General features: G+C 36.6%; 1 protein-coding gene across 3 annotated transcripts in view; it reads right to left on the bottom strand.

Annotated features, from left to right (window-relative positions):
* The window catches only part of COMMD1 (copper metabolism domain containing 1), a 220,264-nt gene that overhangs the window by 80,383 nt on the left and 117,520 nt on the right, over positions 1-22,361 (bottom strand). The window contains exon 3 of one of the 3 annotated variants that reach the window (XM_087863429.1): positions 13,795-15,435. The exons of the other annotated variants lie outside the window; for them this stretch is intronic. Within the exon in view, the coding sequence (XP_087719555.1) occupies positions 15,328-15,435 (108 nt within the window). The 3' untranslated portion in view covers positions 13,795-15,327. Of the gene's footprint in view, positions 1-13,794; positions 15,436-22,361 lie in introns of those variants that run through there. 3 annotated transcript variants of the gene reach the window in all.

Here is a 22,361-nt window from a genome sequence, read left to right as displayed (position 1 = left end):
CCTTTATTTAACCTACCACCTCAGATGAGAATTATAAAAAACTGGCCAAAACAAAACAACAAAAACTAACTTTCTGAAGGCAATGAAAAACAGCAGCAGACAGAAATTGCTGGGTTGTAAACATCTACGAATGGTGCTGGCTGAGAGAGTCTATTGTGTCCCAACCCTCTTTTTAAATATTAAACAGCTTTTCACTAAGGTAGGCTCCAGTGAATGCTGGTTTGGAGGCTAAAATTCAGAAACCTTCAGTCTTTCTGGCTTCAGAAATTTTTGAAGAGTTTAAGGTTACCATAACACCCAGAAATTAAGGGAAAGTCCTTTTTTAAAAAAGGCACCTACAGGGATGCCTGTGTGGCTCAGTTGGCTGGGCGTCTGCCTTCAACTCAAGTCATGATCCCGGGGTCCTGGGATCAAGCTCCACATTGGGCTCCCTGCTTGGCAGAGGGGTCCCGCTTCTCTCTCTCCCGCTACCCCTGCTTGTGTTCTCTCTCTCTGTCAGGTGAATGAATAAAATCTTAAAATAAAATAAAATAAAATAAAATAAAATAAAATAAAATAAAATAAAATAAAATAAAAGTAAAGTAAAGTAAAGTAAAATAAAATAAAATGAAATAAAATTTAAAAAGACAGCTACAGAGAAGAACCCTACATTGTGCATAGAGACTCTACCGAACTGATTGACAAGTAAACTGCATGCATGGGACAGATTCTAGGCAGCTCAGAAAAAGTTAAAAGATATGAACAGAAGCTTTAGCTGCTACTCATTGCAGGGAAGAGTTTGGTGTTGGATATAGCCAAGTTAATTGTCTGAGAACACACACACAAAATCAACATTTCTCAGAGACTCATAATAGAATTCATAGTATTTACAATGCATTATTCATAATGTCCATTATACAATAAAATTATTAGACCTAACAAGAAACAAGAGGTTTCTTCAGAAACAGAAAATTTAACATACTCAAAAGAAAGGACAATGGATAGAGACTAAATTTGGAATGCCCCATTGTTGGAATTAGCAGGTATAGCTACAATGATACCTATGTTTAAAAATGTAAAGAAAAAGATGTTTGAAATTAACAAAGAGACAGGAAATCTCAGCAGAGAAACAGGAACCATAAAATAGACAAACTGAAATACTAAAACTAAAAAATTTAGTATCTGAAGTAAAAAATTCAATAAATGGTCAAAAAAGCAGATTGGAGATAAAAGAGTTAACTTGAAGACAGATTGATAGAAATTATCCAGTTTGAAGAACAGGGTGAGGGGGAAACAGGAAAAAAAAAAAAAAAAGGGAAAGAAAGAAACTGAGGAACAGATAGGACAACGTTAAAACTTTTAACATATATGTAAATGGACTTTCATAAGAAAAATGAGGTAGAAAAAGTACTTGAAAAAATAATTAAGTTTCCCAATTTTTTTGAAGATATAAACATACAAATTCAAGAAGAACAATAAATCACAAGGATAAATACAAAGAAATCCACACTTACATATATTATATTCAAAATGTGGAAAGATAAACATAAAAATTGTGAAAGTAGCCAATGAAAAATTGCACATGACATAATACACATGAAAACTGACATTACACTGGAAACAATGGAAATCTAAAACAGCGGAACAATAGATGTAAAGTCCTGAAAGAAAAACACAGAATTCCATACTAAGCAAAAATATCAAAAATAAATATGAATAAAGATATTTTCAGACAAACAAAACCTAAGCAAACTCACTGCCCACATACCTGTACAATAAGAAATGCTACAGGAAATTCTTCAAACTAATGAGAAAGTAAACCAGATGGAGAAATAGATCTTCAAAAAGAAATGAAGAGCAGTGAGTAGTAAAAATACAGCTAAACATAAGGCTATGTTTTATTCTCTCTTCTTGGGAATACATATGATGGGCGCCTGGGTGGCTCAGTCGTTAAGCATCTGCCTTTGGCTCAGGGTGTGATCCCGGCGTTATGGGATCAAGCCCTGCATCAGGCTCTTCCGCTAGCAGCCTGCTTCTTCCTCTCCCACTACCCCTGCTTGTGTTCCCTCTCTCGCTGGCTGTCTCTCTGTCAAATAAATAAATAAATAAAATCTTAAAAAAAAAAAAAAAAAAAGGAATACGTATGACTACTTAAAGCAAAAGTTATAAGTATTGAAATATGGGTCTTATCACATATGAAAATGAAAAGCTATACCAATCACTGCATAAAAGATGAGACATAAACAGAATTCTATAGTTGTAAGTCATCTTCTACACAAAATCGTACAGTTTCATTTTAAATACACTGTGAAAAGTTAAGGATATATAACGCAATCTCTAGTGTAACCCCTTTAAAGAGATGTAGCTAAAAAGACAACAGAGAAATTAGAATTCTCAAAAAAAAAATTTTCAAGTCAAAGAAAGTCAGAAAGGATGAACAGGAATTTAAAAAAAAAAAAAAGATGGAAAAAATAGATGGAGGAAACCAGAGGAAAAAAACAAAACAAGTAGACTAAAATACTTATAATAATTACACTAAACATAAATGGATAAAGAACTTCAAAAGCAGGACTAACTTATATGCAGTTTACAATAGATGCATCTTCAAAGATGAAGAGAGGTCAAAAGTAATGCTTAGATATATGATGCAAAAAGTAAGCATAAGAAGGTTGGGGTAGCTTTATTATTATCAGGTAAAACAGACTCTAAGATAGAGTACTATAGAGAGTGACATTTCATAAGGAAAAAATGGACAATTCATCAGAAAGATATAATCATAAATGTGTATGTCTGATACAGAGCTTCAACCTACAAGAAGAAAATTTGAAAGAATTAAAGGGAAAAACAGATTTTTTTTTTAACTCCCAGCTATGATTGTGAACTTAATACCTATCTCATGGTAACTGAAATAATGGCTAGACAAAAAAATCAGTTATGGACACAGATGTGAACAGGACTATTAACTGGCTTAATCTAATTAACATTTGTAAAATACTCCAGACAACAGATCTTTTCAAGTGTGCATGGTCTAATTCAACAATATAGATCAAATACCAAGCCAGAAGTTAAGTTTCACTAAATATCAAAAGATTTATTGAAAACTTATGTAGAATATGTTCTCTGAACAAACTGACTTATATCATCAAGTATTTAAAAACATGCCTAAAAGAACCTCAAGTACTTGGAAATTAAGCATAATATATATTTTTTAAGATTTTATTTATTTGTGAGAGAGAAAGATTGAGAGCACAAGCAGGGGAAATGGCAGGCAGAGGAAGAAGCAGGCTCCCCGCTGAGCAGGGAGCCCGATGTGGTTACCTGATCCCAGGACCCTGGGATCGTGACCTGAGCCAAAGGCAGACGCTTAACTGACTGAGCTACCCAGGTGTCCCTAAGCATAATATTTTTAAATAAACCATGAATCAAGAAGAAATCACAGTATTTTGAAAAAAATAGTATTTTGAACTGAATAATTAAAATGCAACATATGAAAATTTACATTAAAGTTTAAAACAGAGCTCAAAGAGAAAATAATAGCTTTAAATAAAATTCTTCATAAACATAAATGCAAAAACCTTAATGGAACATCAGCAAAGCAAATCCAGCAATATATTAAAAAGATAATATATCTTGAGCTAGGAATACAAGGTAGTTTAACATTATAAGATCACACACATATACATATAAAGATATGTTTATGATAATTTTTAGCTATTATATATCTCATAGCCAAAAACTGTGAATAGCCTAGATAGCAATCAATAGTATGGATGAATAAGCAATGGTGTATTCATACAATGTAATACTACTCAGCAATGAAAAGGAATGAACTCACACATGTAACAATACATGATGACTCTCAAAAACATTCTGAGAGAAGTCTTTCACAAAAAAATAAATACTGTGAATCCATTTAAATGAAGTTCTATGTTAGGCAAACTAATCTATGATTTAAAAAAAAAATCAGAATAGCAATTGTTTCTGGGGGCTGGGATTAACTGGGAAGAGGCAAGAAGGAACCTTCTAAGATGATGGAAATATTCTATATTTTGATAGGGAATTGGTTACACAAATATAAGCTGTATTTAAGATCTAAGTACTTCCGTACATGCAAACTCTACCTAAAAAAAATAAACAAATTTAGTTAATGGCATGTATACAAAAGAATTTAGGGAAGAAGCATACTGATGCCTACAACTTACTTTTGAAAAACATTTTAAAAATAGATAGGGGCGCCTGGGTGGTTCAGTCAATTAATCATCTGACTCTTGATTCTGGCTCAGGTCGTACGTCAGGGTTGTGAGATCAGCCTGGCATTGGGCTCTGTACTCAGTGAGGAGTCTGCTTGAGATTCTCTCTCTACCTCTCCCTCTGCCCACCCCTGCTCGTGCACACTCTATCTCTTTCTGTCTCTCTCTCTCTAAAATAAATAAATAAACAAAATCTAAAAAAAAAAGAAAATAGGTGGAAGGGTGCCTGGGTGGCTCAGTCGGTTGAGCCTCCCACTCTTGGTTTCAGTTCAGCTCATGATCTCGCAGTTATCGGACTGAGCCCTGCATCGGGCTCTATGCTCAGCATGGAGTCTGCTTAGGATTCTCTCTCCTGCTCACTCTCTCTCTTTCTCTCTCAAATGAATAGATAAAATCTTTAAAAAAATTTTTAAAAATAAAAAAATAGGTGGATGGATGGAGAGAGAGTGATAAAGCAAAAACAGCAAAATGTTTACAATTGTAGAATATTCACAGTGGGTATATAGGTGTTGCCAGCATAATTCTTTCAAGTTTTCTGTATGTTTAAAATATTTTCATAACAAAAATCATGGGGAAATTACTTTAAAAAAAGTCAAGGGAGATGGCAGTCATCTGTGGTATGTAGACCTAACTGTGTGGTAGGTAGACCTAACAACAGGTTTACACTCTTCTACCCCATTCATGATACACAGAATTACGTTTCTTGGAATTTGGTTAACATGTCCACTAGCTTCTTGGATTTTAGATTTATAATGTGTTTTCCTTCATTTTTTCTTAAGTATAATAACTCTACATTGTCTTGGGAAAGTTACTTAAATTCATTTAAATTTCTGTATACAAAAATTATTTTTAAAACACTTACAGATAATCTGAAAAGTGCTCCAGGAGTAGGAAATGTGCCTTTCAGCTTGCCTTAGAATTATTTCTAGAAGATCTGCAATTTAATAAAGGACATTAAAATTCCTGGCCACCTTTTATTTATTTTAATATTTTATTTTTAAGTAATCTCTACACCCAGCATGGGGCTCAAACTCACAACCTTGAGATCAAAAGCCACATGCTCCACAGACTGAGCCAAGCAACATTCCTCCAGGCCTCATTTTATTTTTATTTTTTTTAAGTTTTTATTTATTTATTTGACAAAGAGTAAGAGCACAAGCAGGGGGAGCGGCAGAGGGAGAGGAAGAAGCAGGCTCCCCACTAAGCAGGGAATCCGATGAAGGGCTCGATCGCAGGACCCTGAGATCATGACTTGAGCCAAAGACAGCCACTTAACTGACTGAGCCACCCAGGCACCCCAAGGCCTCATTTTAAATGAACAAAAATTAAAATGAAATATTCCATGATATGTAACTACTCTATGTACATAAAAAATATGACAACCATAATACCTTAATCACATTGAGTTCTTTTCTCTGTGGTCAAGGGTATATCAATGTGATTCACAGACATGCCCATTGCTCCTTGAAATTTGATCAAATGTGTTTCCCAATGTCTTGCTGGACTATATTACGGCCAAGTCAACCATTTCATTCATCCCTTAAATTTAATTGTTGAAACAATTCCCTATAGTCTCAGTGAGCTAATTCAGACAACTGAAAAGAAGAACTGGCCCACTCTATTCTTTTTTCTCAGAGTCCCAGCCTTAGAGTCAGCTTGTTAGTCTCAAAATACATTCAGATCATTAGGAGTCAAGAATATTGTTTCTCTCATCTACCAGAAAAACAAAAAGGAAGCATCAGCCCATTTCTTTTCATTGTATAAAACCCTACCAATAAAAATTCGACACTTAAAAAGAAAGATAAGTACCTCTCAAAATACAGGGACACAGGCGCCTGGGTGGCTCAAATGGCTAATAAGCGTCTACCTTCAGGTCAGGTTGTGATCTCCAGGTCCTGAGATGAAGTCCCATGTCGGGCTCCCAGCTCAGTGGGGAATCTGCTTCTCCCTCCACCTCTCCCTCCTGTTCATGCACACGCTCTCTCTCTCTCTCTCTCTCTCTCAAATGAATAAATAAAATCTTTAAAAAAAATACAGGGACAAATTATTTCCCATTAGCTGCTCTTGGTCTTCATTTCTTTTCCAGGGATCCTAATTTCTCCTGATTCCATATTGTATCTATGGATAGTATCCTGCATTACATTTGCCCTGCATTACTAGGAAAACTTTTCTATTAAAACCATTTGTGTCATTTTTTTCCCCTGTAACTGCTCCTACACTCATCTTCCTCTCATTATTTTGTGACTCATATTTTAATATTCTGATGCATTCAGGAGCACACACCTTTCTAAGGAGGTAAAGTGGGCATCAGAATTTAAAAAGGTATTGAGAATGATACTTTTCAATCAGTATAGGTTTCATGCCCAGGAATTTGGAGACTAGAAGGATCTTCCATTAACATGACTTCTGGTCAGCTGTCCCTGGACCAACTGATTAAGAAACTGCAGTGATTGGTGAGAAAACAAATTGTACTGATATATGGAAATTAGAAAAGAAAAGAGTTGTGTGAATACACTTATAAAGCTCATTTCAGTTCTATTTCTTCCCCCTAATCTTAGTCTACCATAACCAAACTTATTAATAATACCCCAAAGATATTATGCTAAAATTGGGATATACTGTCTTAAAATTTTTTCTACTCAATGACAGTGGATAAAACAGAAATCATGGACAGTGTGACAAACTGCTAACTGTTCCTCAATATCCATTGTCCCTTTCATAGTAATAAATTGGACATGCAGCTACCCAGAATAAAAAGAACTTGTCTTTCCCTTCCTTGCAGCTAAGTATGGCCATGTGACTAAGTTCTAACCAAAAGGATGTAAGTGCAAGAACAGTTGTGGCAGCTTCAAAGAATCTTCTTTAAAGGATAGAAAATACGTACCTTTTGCACCTTTCTTCTTTGACCCTTTCCTGCATCCTGTTGCCTGAGATGTGAATATAATGGCTTCTTGGATCATGAGGACAAGGATCACACCCAAGGGACAACGGAATGATCCAATGGGAAAGTCTGGGACTCTGAGGTCTGTTTAGAACAGAGCTTATCTTGGGACTTTCACATAAAAGAGAAATAAACTTTTATCTTGTTAAAGTTTTTGTTAATTTGGATTTCTGTGAAAGACAGCTGAACTTAATACCAACTAATACAGTAAATAAAGAAAAATAGAATAATAAAGAGATTCTTATTTTTTCTTTCTTTTTTTATGGGGGAGGGGTAGGGGGAGAGGAAGAGAGAGAATCTTAAGCAGGCACCACGTCCAGTGAGGAGCCCGCTGTGGGATCCTATCTCACAACCCTGAGATCACGACCTGGCCAAAATCAAGAGCTGGATGCTTAATCAACTGAGCCACCCAGGTGCCCTGAGATTCCTTTTGATTGAGTTGTAGAGTCATCCCACTAAAGCAGAATGAGAAGATGATATTTTCTCTAAGAAAGGAGATGAGGAAATTTTAATTACTATTCCTCCAATTTAATGAGGCAGATCGGAAGAGTTGTTTGTATAGCATAAATTAGAGCCCTTTAAAAAGGGAACTCAGCTAAGTGAATGAGCTAAGTCTTTGGCATATTCACAGAATGCTGATAGTTGCTATGAAGCTTAATCATGTCGAATACTTGACAAAGTACATGAGCTTACTGAACCATTAACAGGCTTTACCGAACATATGGCTTTAAAAACCTCTGGACTATTTACAGTGTTGCTTTCAATCAATTCCAGGAGGCCCAAATGGAACCAATTATGATATAACCATAGGAGACATAAAAATTCATTTATGAAAGAGTCACAACTAAGAAAATCTGTAAAAGAATCACTCTCACCATAACATGGCTAAATAACTAATGGGATACATTATATAATTACAGAAATTTGTCAATTTAAAGAATGTATCAAGAGGCTTGAAAGATTTAAATGTCATAGAAAACAAAGACTGAAGATAAGTGGAAGAGAGTTTAATAAATCATTGACTTAGACTTACAAGATGCAATATGAAAAATGTGAAACTTTTCTGCACAGCAATAAAATTTCTTACAACTCTATAAAATGACTATACAATTTTTAAAAAATGATGCTTTCTATAAATTACAAATTGGGATTAGAGAAGTCTGTATGATTCACTGAAACTTCAGAGGCCTCAAATGACTTAGAAGTTAAATGGACTGTTAAAATAATAAAAAACTCAGGGCACCTGGGTGGCTCAGTTGGTTAATCGCCTGCCTTCGGATCAGGTCATGATCCCAGGGTCCTGGGACAGAGTCCCACATTGGGCTTCCAGCTCAGTGGGGAGTCTGCTTCTCCCTCTACCCCTCCCCCTGCTTGTGCTCAGTCTCTCTCTCGCTCCCTCTCTCTCAAATAAATAAAATCTTTTAAAAAAATAAAATAATCAAAAACTCCAAAGTATAAACTAATTGTTTGTCAATCTAGAAGCCTATCAGATATACTGAGCCGACCTAAGGTGAGTAGGTAATAAGATAAATAAGCTGTATCAAAAGAATAGAGCAAAGGGTATTTTCTCTAGTAATCTGTAAATTTCTTTATAATCTTCTCATTAGAGTGGTTCTTTTTTTTTTTTTAAGATTTATTTATTTATTTATTTATTTATTTATTCGACAGAGAGAGACAGCCAGTGAGAGAGGGAACACAAGCAGGGGGAGTGGGAGAGGAAGAAGCAGGCTCATAGAGGAAGAGCCTGATGTGGGGCTCGATCCCAGAACGCCGGGATCACGCCCTGAGCCGAAGGCAGACGCTTAACCGCTGTGCCATCCAGGCGCCCCTCATTAGAGTGGTTCTGAACCAATAACATACGTAAATGGAAAATAAGAATCACAATCACAAATATTCAACTCACAGATTTTCAGTAATTGCATATTTCAAGGTACACTTGTACTTTAATTTCACATTTGTTACTGATCTTCCAGTTACAAGGAAGAAAAGTTAGTTCCTTATGGGAAAAAAAATACATCCAATTTCAAATAGCAATGGCATGTTCCTTGACTAGGTCTAGTTCCAGAGTATCAGTTATACATCTCCAAAGAGAAATAAAATTAAATGTAAAAAAAGAGGCAGACTTTCCTCAGCTTCGTTTTCTCCAATGATAAGAAATATATAGAAATATATATATATATATATATATATATATTTTTTTTTTTTTTAAGATTTTATTTATTTGACAGAGAGAGAGAGACAGCCAGGAGGAAACACAAGCAGGGGGAGTAGGAGAGGAAGAACAGGCTCCCAGCAGAGGAGCCTGATGTGGGGCTCGATCCCAGAATGCCGGGATCACGCCCTGAGCCGAAGGCAGACGCCTAATGACTGAATCACCCAGGCGCCCCAAGAAATATATTTTTAACCACCACGTGACGTAAGTCATCTTACAAAATGAAGTCTTTACAGCAAGGCATGTGATCCTTTATCCCTCTCAGCAGGCCTCTTCCTAAGTGATAAATTTTTCCTAAACTGAATTATTCAAAGCTAAACAATAAAATGCATTAGGAGAGAGGACAAGGAAAGTGAGAAAAAAATAAAGGGGATTTTTTCCCCTCCCTTTTTTTCAATAAAAGCAGATACAAAATTGTATAATACATACATTATGCTTAAGTATATTTTTTATTTTTTAAATTTTTAAAAAAAAATTTTAGAAGATTTTATTTATTCGAGAGAAGAAAGAGCATGAGCGGGGGGAGGGGCAAAGGGAGAGGGAGACAAGCAGACTCCTCACTGAGCAAGGAGCCTGACACGGAGCTTGATCCCAGGATCCTGGGTTATGACCTGAGGGGAAGCCAGATGCTGAACTAACTGAGTCACCCAGGCACCCCTAAGTATATTTTTTGAAGCTCTTAGGATAAAATAACTGAAAGAAAATATATAAAATACTAGCAACTTCATTGGGGTGGTAGAAATCGAGTACTAGAGATTTCCTTTTTTTCTGTATTTCAAATTTTCTCCAACATTAGGTTTTATCACTTTTATAATTGAACAGTGAAATTACAAATAACTTAAAAGCAGGAAAAGCCTTTTAAAAATTAATCTTCTTTATTGGGAGAATAGTGACACTTCAAGAATACTTATTTTGTGCTACAAACTAATAATGCTTCATCTAGGCTTATTACCCAAAAATCTTGATATAAATAGAGAATCTCAATGGTGCCTGGGTGGCTCAGACAGTTAAGTGTCTGCCTTCAGCTCAGGTCATGATCCCAGGGTTCCGGGATTGGGATCGAGCCCTGACTCTGGCTCCCTGCTCAGTGGGGAGTCTGCTTCTCCCTCTGCCCCTCCACCCACTTGTGCTTGCTCTCTCTCTCAAATAAATAAAATCTTAAAAAAAAAAAAAATAGAAAATCTCAGGCCTCACCTCAGATGTACTCAACCTACATTTTAATATGATTTCTAGGTGTTCATATGCATATTAAGCTAGTGAAGCACTGTTATAGAGTATTCATCTAAGAGTGACACCTATGTTGATTCCTAAGTTTCTCCGATATGTTAGTCTACAATGATGATATTTTTAGACTTACCTGTTAGGTTTATTCATGCAATTCCATAAACATTCACAATAAGAGATAATGAAAACAGGAATATATTAATGATACCACTACATTTTGGGTAATATTTTAAAGGAAACTTAGTTCCAAATTCAAATCCAAGCCATCATTCCCTATTACATTAACCACATTCACTAAGATGAACCACAAACAGAATATGAGTTTACCAGAGAATCTTTTAATAAAGGCTGAAACCCACTAATGACGAAACACTAGAGGGTTAGTTAGGGTGGTATGATATTGCAGTACTAGAATGCCTGAGTAGGTCAAGCCTTTATCTTATTAAGGCCTTCCAGCAAGTTTGTTGATTTACTTTGAAATGTCCATTTAGGGCAGGGTTTCTCAATCTCAGCATTATTGTCAATTTGGGCTAATTGATTCTTTGTTGTAGAGGCTGCCCTGTGTATAGTAGGAGCTTTAGCATCATTCCTGGCCTCTGCCTACTAGACGTCAGTAGTATCTCCCCAGCTGGAGATACAAACCAAAAATGTTTCCTACATTGCCAAATATCCTCTGGGGGCAACCCCTGTGCTGCAAGCTCCAATGAGAACCACTGATACAGGAAAAGAACAATCACCAGAAAGGGGTCCTGTTAATAAAGGTCAATGATCTTACTTGGGATTTTCCTGAAAAGACACAGTGAAGAGTATAACTGAGTTTATATTGTCCATACCATAAAACGTAGTAATTCCACGAGCAACTGAATAAAGGAAATTTCATTTAAAATGGAGTCAGGAGACCAGAAGGAGGAGCTCTCACACCATACCACTCACCCTCAATCGCAGACCCCTTCAACAGGAAAATGCCTACAATTTCCTACCCCATCAAGAGGAAGATCTTCTCTCTGCCTAGCAACAGTCCAGCCAATGAGAAACTGTCACAATTCAGCCAATGAAAAGCCACTATACTTCAAGCTTCCCAGCCAACCTTTCAATTGTAACAGCTCCGCCCAGCTCCCTCATGTCCTCCATAAAAGAGCATTCCTCTCCTTTGTTCTCAGAACTTGCCTATGGTTTGTCATGGCTTACATATCTTGAATTACAATTCCTCTGCTATTCCCAAATAAATCAGTAGTGTCTATGTAATTTTCAAGGTCAACATCAAGTAAACCCCAGCTCTATTAGAAAACAAGGGGCTCTGGAAAATGCTACCTTCTTTGAGTCCAGCTTGTCACCATTTCATGAACTCATTTTTTAACTAGCCTCATTTCCCTCGACTGAGTTGTGTAGTATTTTTGTCCATAGTTGTTCAAGTCATGTTATTATAAATTTTACCGGTCAGAACTGCCAACATAGTACCTATCTTATCTCCTTATCCAAACCAGGTTCTGTGTAGTATATCTGCGTAGCACAGATCAGATACATATTTAGTACTTGCCAAAGGATTGAATGAAGTTATATGACTAATCCAGGACTCAATTTCTTCTATAAAAACAAGACTAATAATCCCAGTGCCCCAATGTCTGATAGATCACATCGATGTGAATGTGGTGACCAAAGGCCTCTAATAGTTTATATAGGAAGAAAATAGGCCATTCTTCTCATGGTCAGGAGCCTGTTCCTTGGAGGTCCTGTATACAAATGAGCAGAAGCCCATTCTCTCACCAGATTGTTTCTTTGTAGATGATGGGAGAAGGAATGGAACTAAAGTCTTATTCTGTCATTTCTTTTCACTTTTCTTTGACACTGGCTGCTACATCATAACGCTTGGTTCACGGTTTGAAAAAAAGAATGTAAAAAAAGAAACAGAATAATTCCAGTCCTTTAAAATCTATTTTGCAAAGATGCCAAGAAAACAAAGTAGACACTTAAAATCAGCAAGCCCTTTGGAGTTTGCACTATGCAAACAAAATATATTAAAGATCTACTTACACATTTCTAAGTTCTGTGCCTAATTTCCAATTTAAATTGGTACTTTTTAAAAACAAGGCTATCAAAGAAATCAGTAGAAAAGGATCAAAGCAAAAAACTGAAATCGACATAAAGCAAAAGCAAGATATTAACCAGAATGTGGATTAAAGGTCATCAGAAATAAGATAAAGACTTCTCCCTTAAAAACAGCACCTCTCTTCCACCTAATATTACAAAGACTAACTGGAGAGAATGAAGCTACGTTACACAGCCACAAATTCAGGTAAATCTGCAAATTAAAATCTAGTCTTGATTAATCGTAATGAAGGAAAAGAATAAACGGATTACAAATTTGCTACCAAAATTTACAAAAGTTTTGGAATTTAATTACTGGTATATTTAACACAAAGAAGGGAGCAGCCAAAAGGCAGAAAGAACACCTGGAATTTAGCAGCAGGAAGGCCATAAAAACAGCAAAAACCAAAACCTTACTACTTGAGGATGATGGTTTTTCTGTGGAAAATGTTTTGATGCCCCCTCCCTCTAGAGAAACAAAAATATCCTAGAAATGATATAACAAATAATCCTAAATGCTACAATGAGTGATACAGGGCTATTGTGAACAATAACACTTATTACATAAGAAATGGTTTAAAGGGTCATTTAAATAAGTATTTTGTTTCTTTCCCATCATTCCAGCTCTACCCACACACAAATGTACACACACTCTGCTAGTTACAATGGTGAAAACCTATATAAACCTGTAATCCCTTTTATAAATCAAACCAGTGAATGCTCAGACAAAATCACAAGCTGAAATGAGTATCCAAGAAAAAACTGATGTAGACCCTAACCAAAAAGAAGGAGAAAAATAAAATACACACACTCAAAAAACCTATCACAATAAATTTAGGGGGAAAAATGACTCAATGGACTTATGGCTATTAAAAGTAAGTTACTGGGGCGCCTGGGTGGCACAGCGGTTAAGCGTCTGCCTTCGGCTCAGGGTGTGATCCCGGCGTTATGGGATCGAGCCCCACGTCAGGCTCCTCCGCTATGAGCCTGCTTCTTCCTCTCCCACTCCCCCTGCTGTGTTCCCTCTCTCGCTGGCTGTCTCTATCTCTGTCTAATAAATAAATAAAATCTTAAAAAAAAAAAAAGTAAGTTACTATACTTACTTTGGAAAATCATATAGGACCTTCCTTAAAACAGTTTATTCCATAATCATTCTTAAGGTTCTTCTCTCAATCTCTGCTTAGACAAAGTAGAGTTGACCCTGGAACAGCATGGGTTTGAAATTCAAATGTCCACTTACATGCAGACTGTTTTCAATAAATATGCATATCATACTATAAATGTATTTTCTCTCCCTTATGAATTTAATAACACTTTCTCTTCCCCAGCTTTCTGTATTATAAGAACACAGAATACAATACATATAACAAAATATGTGTTAATCAACTGTTTGTTACTGGTAAGGCTTCTGGTCAACAGTAGGCTACTAATTTTTAGGGAGTTAGAAATTATACACAGAAAACTGATTGTATGGGGGTTTGGAGCCCCTAACCCCAGCATTGGTCAAAGGTCAACTGTAGTTCTAAGATTTTGGTGGGGAGTTCTTCGTTTAAGGAACTAAAATTCTGGGGAGATGAGTTAGGCAAGTCCTTACCCAGAATTATTAGCCTCCCATAACATCTGGTCATTCTTCTGCTCATTAATGCAACAAGTTTCTATTTGGCATCACTATGCCTGATGATGTCATGAGCACCCGTGATTCAACAAGGAACAAGAATAGCATAACGCCTACCTTTGTGGCCCTTCAAGTCTGTTGAGACATAGTAAACAAGCAATTACAAATGAGGTAGGCACCACAAAAAGGGAAGGGGAGGAGCTATGGAAGGTAGTATAACGGTAACTCATCCAGACAGAGAAGTCAAGGAAAGATCTCCATAATCAAGGGACATCTGAGATATGAAGGATGAAAAGGACTTAAAATTCGGGCTTTTGTGCGCTCCACTGAAGGAGGAAGGTGCAGGAGGCACCAATGGCCATGTGGGCTGGGCAGCAGCGTTTGCCAGCCACTCACTGAGCTCTTCGAGGTGCAACAGAGCCTATGAAATGAAGGTTGTCCTGACGTTTTCCAAAAACACACATCATAGAGGATGGCTGTGACAAAACCAATAGGAGCACAACCGCATGTAACAAGCATATCAGTAGTTGCAGATGAATACTCAAGTCCATAAATATGGTGGTTAAAAATTCTTCATTGCCTCAAAGGCATGCAATTATAAGGAAAAATGAAGAACTGGTCAAGAAGACATGAACTGAAGCAGATGATGAAAATATTTTATTTAACATCGATCACCTCACAATAAGTTATGCAGAAAAATACATGTTTGAATACTTCTAATTGCTGGACAATAAGTCTGTTATCTCTAAAATTAAAAAAAAAAAAAAGGAAAGAAAGGAAGAATTAGTTATGTTTCCCAGGATAAGCAATACACTTCCTCCTTGCTATTCGTATGAAGAATAATAGTACTCTTTCACTTTCTCTCTTACACCAGTTTGCCATCTTTGTTTCAGGTTCATGTTTCAAACCTTAAAACAATCTGATAGTTTGTATATATGAGCAGAAAGGGGAACACTACAGAAAAGACTACTCTGGGACACCTGGGTGGCTCAGTGGGTTAAGCACTTGCCTTCAGCTCAGGTCATGATCCCAGGGTCCTGGGATCAAGTCCACACCAGGCTCCTTGCTCAGTGGGGAGTCTGCTTCCTCTCCCTCTGCCTGCCGCTCCGCCTGTTTGTGCATGCTCTCTCTGACAGATAAATAAATAAAATCTTTTAAAAAAAAGAAAAAAAAAAAAAGAAAAGTCTATTCTGCCACCATTCCAATCATTTGGTAGGTAGACTTAGTTGGACCTAAGTTCCAGAAATAAAGTTCAAGTTAACTTAAATTTAGAGGTAAAGGACAGAGGAAATAGGGGACATACTTTCAGCATATAATACAAAATGACAACAAAAACATCAGAAAACCTTTCCTTATGGAATTTAAAACTGACTTCAAAGAAAATTGGTTCTAAAAATGCATAGAAATATAAAGAACTGAAGAGAGGACAGCTAACAAAGAAATATGAAATAAAGCAGTGAACTCAAGTCTGAGAATTTAAAGAGACACCCTTAGATCTCTGAGCCATTATTAAGTAAAGGCATCTTCAGTGAACAGCAACTGCTACTCTTGTTTAATCCCCAACTGGTCAAGATATAAACTATTCCCTTTGCCTAAAGCTATAACCAGTATCACTGTTTTAGCTAGTATTCCCAAAGGCTCTTGACTCATAGGCAAACCTCGAGATGTTGGATGACAGGGCTTTAGCCTCTTTGAATAAAACTGTGTGTTTATAGTAGGTGAAAGACTGAACATTCAGTGAACATTCAGTGTTCCTTTATCCAAAGTTAAAGGATATTTGACAATCTTCAAAGAAAAATGGTTTGGAGTATTGTTTGGCCTTCAAAATAAAATGAGGTATTTTAATTTCTCCTAAATACCTTTGGACTGTAAAAGCATTGACTGGCCTAATTATCTCACCTTCATTCAAGGGTTATTTTTACCAGTGGCACCATTACCCCACTGCCAACATATAAAATACATAAAAACAGCTCAGGATTACTCTTTTTATTAATAAAACAGGAAGAAGAAAACACATATCAACTTTACATATATAATTTATCAAACAAAGAAAACTAGAAGTTTTTTCATTATAAACAAATCAGAGGCCCAAAATGTTTGATTCAGAAAAGAGAAACTGATTCATTTAAAATAAACTAAAGCTACAAATAAAAGAAATTTCAGGTGAAGCATAGATGATAGCACCCACTGACTAAATGTAATATTGCATCACTGCATTAGTCATGGATATCTGCAGCAAGAGCACTTTTTGGTGGTGTGTGCAGAGGCCACTTCTAGGCAACAGGCTCGAGCAATGGAATGTAAAAAGGGCCCACAGTGACCCACTGACTGAATACAGACAAGCCAATCAGGCAACCCACCTCAAAATATCCATAGCCCCTAACTAACCAATGGGTTATTTACAACCAGCCACAGTTCCCCAAAAGAGGAAAATTCCACACACGGCCATACCTTCTCACCTCCCCTCTTTAAAAAAGGCCCCCACCCACTGCCTCCTTGCAGACAGTCTCTCCTTTGTTGTCCTGCCCTCCCACTCCCTTGCAGTGTATTCAATAAACTTCTATCTCCTTTGTTCTGCGTCAGGTGAATTCTTTCATGGCCAGGGAGAGACACCACAGTGTGGACCAAAAAGATCCCCATAATTTCTGAGGGGTAGAGAGTATAGCAGTGTGAAGAGGAAGATGGTGATCAGTGGCCAAGGAAAAATCTCCTACTAAAGAACATAACACAAACAAGAAGCAGGCTGACATGGATGTACTAAAACTCTCGGCAAGGCAAGTCAATGCTGGGCATATATAATTCCAAGGATGCCAACCTTACTTTCTTCTTGAAATACTTTAATTCAGTCTTTTGGATTTTAATTTTTAAGTTTATTATGTCTAATTTCACCATGAAAAGTAAAAGTAAAGCAGGATTCACTTGACATAAATTGTTTTAAAGAGAAAATGTACTCTGAAAAGTAAGAGATGTATTTCCTAAATGATTCTTCAATGAGAGAGAACATGGGTTTAGGAAAAGAATAAGAATTGCACAGCTGGGAAGCACTGTGTTCAACCCTCTAGCCCTCTTCAGTTGAACAACCTTGAGTACATTATTTTAACACCTCTGAACCTTAATTCCTCAGTTGTATACCTTAAAATATTATTTTAAGAAGTGGCCCATAGGAGGTACTCAACAAATGACTATTGTTGGAATTATTATGGGGATGCCTGGGTGGCTTAGTCAGTTAAGCATCTGTCTTTGGCTCAGGTCATGATCCCAGGATCCTGGGATCAAGCCCTGCACTGGGCTCCCTGCTAAGCTTCTCCCTCTGCCTGCTGCTCCCCCTGCTGTGCTCTCTCTCTCTGTCAAATAAATAAATAAGATCTTAAAAAAAAAAAAAAAAAAGGAAGAAATAAAGAAAAGAAATTATTATGGAATTGCTAAATTTCTCCCAGGAGGGCTTTTGGTCAATAAAACTACATGTCACTGTGCGAGAAAATAAGTGACCAATTAAAAGTTTCTTAACTCCTATGGAATTCCTGGTTCTAGGATTTTTTCAGTTCAGAGGAAAGGGTTTTAAATACAGAAAGATAATATTTCATTTCAGATATTTAATTTGTTAATAACTTCCAAAAGATAGGAAATACTACTCTTCTGGCATAGCTCACATTTAATATTCCATAGGCAGATAGATATATTCCTCTGTCAGATCAGACTGTGCTTTCCTATATGTCCACAATTACCTACCAGAAACTGGCCAGCTATGCTCAAAACTTTAACTTGGGCTGTCCAACTCAGGTCATGCATGCAAGGTAAGAAGCAGCTTACTTGCTCGATATTTAACATGCATAAACTGTATAAGAGCTAAAAAGTCAGCTAAAAAGTAACCCTATAGTGTTATTCTTACTTTCTCTCTGAATCAAGTTGGCTAATCAACTCCTTAAAGAGAGGCCATTCTAACACTCCATTAGATGAAAGAGAACAAAGGCTTGTTCTCTTCAAGCCTAGGACACAATTACTGAGTCTTTTCTGAATAGGATCTACCTCTATGCTTGTGTCTGTAATTTCACAAGCTGTGGGGTTTAAATAAATATACAGGCTAAGGATGGTTTCCTGAAGAAGCTGAAATTCTCTGTTTAAAGCAAAGAAGAAAGGAAAGAAATGGTATCCAACCCAACTATGCAGAGTAACTTAACATCAGATGCAGAAATGTGCTAATCCAATTTCAGGTGCAATTTCCTAGCCTCTCAAGGGCTGGAAATGAATGCAAGCATCCTGGACTTGATTTCTCTTGGACATGTAGGGAAAGTTAAAAGTTTTCTCCAAACTAAGCTTTATTTATCTAATCACGTTCTTAGAAACTGAAAGAAAATCAATATAAAATTTTCAAAATATATATACACAGATGTGTGTATATATGAATATGTTTTTAAATAGTCATTATCCTCCATTATAAATCAAGTTGTAAGGAAGGCTGCCAACAAATCTTATTTTTTTAAAAGAATAACAATGCCCTAGATCACAGAAAATTGGAAAAAGAAAACCCATAGTTATTATTATAAATTCTATAACAAAATTCAAAACCATTTCAGATTTCTCAGTTCTTGGGAATTGCTGATATTATTAACAGTATTTTTGTTTTTTAATTCAATTTTTAAAACCAGTACCTGAAAACAGTTCTAGGAGGGAGACTTATTTTTACTTTATTTTATTTTATATATGAAAAACTGAGAAAAATATGTCAAATGATTTGCCTCCACTACGAAACTAGTTAATGAGATAGCCAGAAACGGACCCTAGGTTTCCTAACTCCTAGGTCTTATTACAAATCAATGGTTTCAAATTTTAGTCCCAGAATCCTCTTTCAAACTAAATCTTTTGTGGAACCCCACTAATTCAATAGACACAATTGCAGCTGCTCCAAATGAAGTGGATATTGGGGCTAAAGCCCTGCACACTTGAGCTCTACCTTTCCTCATCCACGATAGACTCTGAGGCATTTCTGGGGATCATCATAACTCCAAAGAACACACTGTAAAAATACCACCAACAAAGGTCATCTCTTCTGACAAATCCCCTATGGAAAATCCATAAAGTTAAATTCGAATCCAAACATGAATAAGACTAATCACTAATAAAATAACACCTGTCACAGCTACCGTATCTAAGATTTTTAAAGTCACAAATATATACTGATCAAAACAAAAGTTACATTCCATTTGTACCATCCAAAGATAATGGGCACACAGGGTTTACTAATTACTGAACTACTCCCATGTACTATGTGATACGACAGAAAGGGAGAAATATTTCATTGCTTTAGCAATATTATCACCTCATTTACAATTGTGACATGAAAACACTAACTAAGCTATTTATTTCCAAAGTTAAATATAGATACTTTTCTTCAAATAAAATTTAAGTAAAATCTTATATTGAAGGCTTTTTATAAGCCATTCTAGTTAAATGGGGCAAAGCATGGGGCATGCCAAGAAGAGTCAGCTAATAAGCCTTTTTAAAGCAGCTTAAGGCGGTAGGAACACTAAAATGGAGGAAGAGCTGACAGAAGTAAAGGATTATTTCAAGGTTTTTGAGCAATTCCTGATATATAATGGTGAACAGCATACGCTGTTGATGGACTGACATCTGAAGCAGAGGCACCAACACTTAGAGTGTAGGGAAGCAAAATTTACCACTCCAAAATGTGTCTCTTTTGGCATGTGGATTATTTTAGGTTGATTATTTTTAAGAGAGAAAAGTCTTAGGAAGAACCAAACTTCGACCTTCCCCCTAAACTGCCTAAAACAATTTAGATAGAGGACCTTGTCCAGAAAAGGAGCTATCACCACAGACTGACTACAGCATAATATGTACCAGGTGTGGTAGACAGGGAAGAATTTAGCAGTCTGTTAAAATTCCTCTCTGTGTCCCACTGTTTCTGTATGGCCCAGCAAACATTTGTTTACAAACATTTAATCGTTTTCATCTTTCTGTGAATTGTCCCCTTCCCTTGAAACCCCAGATCCCTATCCCTTTTCTCCTTAGCTCTGGGTGCCATATAAGCCTCATCTGCTTGACTGCCTGTGGGCCTCGTTTTCTTATGAAGCCCCCTTATGGAAGTAATTAAATTTGATTTTTCTCCTGTTAACCTATTTCATATCAATTTAATTCTTAGACCACCCAAAAGAACCTTCAAGACTAAAGGAAAACTTTTCTTCCTCAACAATAGGCATAAATAAATGTACCTGAGGGCAAAGTAGAGCTTTGAGTATAAACTTCCTGTCCACACCCACCTGAGTAAACCATTATAATACCACTTCTTTGTGAGCTTCTGCAAAAGGACTACTGCCAGAGGCATAAACAAGGCTCATAAAACAAAGAAGTATTAAAAATATCAGCACAAGCTACCCAGGGTTCAAGCAGTAATCAACTAGCAGGTCAAGTTTATTAATCCCAAGTGCCAAACAGAAAGCAATCTCAAACTTAATTTACCTTTGAAAATAAACCTTAAATTCAGAAGAGAACCAGGATGGATTAATAGTGTATAAACAAAACCACCAAACAATGAGAACAACATATACAAAAAGCATCAGGGACGGGGCACCTGGGTGGCTCAGTAGTTAAGTGTCTGCCTTTGCTTAGGGCGTGATCCCAGTGTTCCGGGATCGAGCCCCGCATCGGGCTCCAGCCCTGCATCGGGCTGTCTGCTCTGCTGGGAGCCTGCTTCTTCCTTTCCCACTCCCCCTGCTTGTGTTCCCTCTCTCGCTGGCTGTCTCTCTCTCTGTCAAATAAATAAATAAAATCTTAAAAAAAAAAAAGCATCAGGGAAGAGCTGATGATGTCAAAGTTTAAATCATACAAAGTCAGAGAAAAACCCCTACAGCCTTTGCATCAGCTCCAGAGAAGCCATTATCAGCTCCACTCCCTTCTTACTATCAAATACATTATGTCCAATAAACTAGCTATTTACCCAAAAATATTCACTAAAGTTGTAATATTTAATATTCCTAAAGTTGTAACACCCTATACTTTAAAAGACTATGGTCTTCCGAAAAGGATAGCAAACTGGAATGTAACTGTTTTCTTCTTGCCTGTGCTACAAATTACCCATGGGAGCTGAAGCAAATACTTTTTTCTGTCTCTCAGCCTTTTCATCTGTTAATAAGGGATTCAACAGCCATACCACTTACCTCATAATATTATTATAATTATCTGATAATATACACCAAAGCATGATTTAAAATCCTAAATATCATGTAACCTGTACATTGTGAAAGATAACCATTTTACCAACCAGTCATTGCAAATAGAAGGTTTAATTTATCTTTGTTAACTAAACATGAAAAGATTCCGTATTAACTTGCCATTAACTAAAGAAGAAAAATCCCCATACCTTCATGCTGAGAAACCATCCTATACTAATAGCCAAGATAGCTTATGTATAACAAGCTCTGGCTCTCTTTCAACATTACAGATACAGAACTGAAAATCTTTACTGATCAGAGGTCAATGTCAATAAAAATTTATTTCAGTTGCCTGAGCAATTCTTCAGCTGAGCTTTCAATTCTAACATAACAAATTATGTATTAAAATGAGAGTGGGGAGATCCATAATGAAAACTTTCAGAGAAAGCATTAAATGAGAGGTGTTATCTTGTTGAAAGAATACCTATCAGTATACAAAATGCTACAATTCATTCAAGCATGGCCGTGAATTCCTACTCCACACTGTCCAAGGCCCTGTGCTGCAGAGGTCTGTGCTGTAGTGACTTGGACCGGCAAGCAGTTTAACAACACACAAACAAATTTTTAAAGTAGCTCCACACCCAACATGGGGCTTGAATTCACAACCCTGATGCGGTCAAGAGTCGCATGCTTCACTGACTCAGCTACCCAGGCACCCCTGACACAAATTGTTATCAAAACCAAATACTGAAATCTTGTTCTAAGCTTCCTGCTTATTAGAAGAACTGAAAGAATTAAACATGTGAAATGTCATACACAGAAGAGTTTTTTGGCTGTTTTGAGAACAAAAAGGATGATGATAAAGCATGTGAACTGGGTTTCATGTGCT

Source organism: Ursus americanus, chromosome 7 (genome assembly GCF_024610735.1).
Source record: "Ursus americanus isolate L20-20 chromosome 7, mUrsAme1.1.p, whole genome shotgun sequence".
In the NCBI taxonomy this organism is placed as follows: Eukaryota; Metazoa; Chordata; class Mammalia; order Carnivora; family Ursidae; genus Ursus; species Ursus americanus.
Note: the sequence above shows the minus strand (reverse complement) of the source record. Positions and strands in the feature narration are given on the sequence as shown.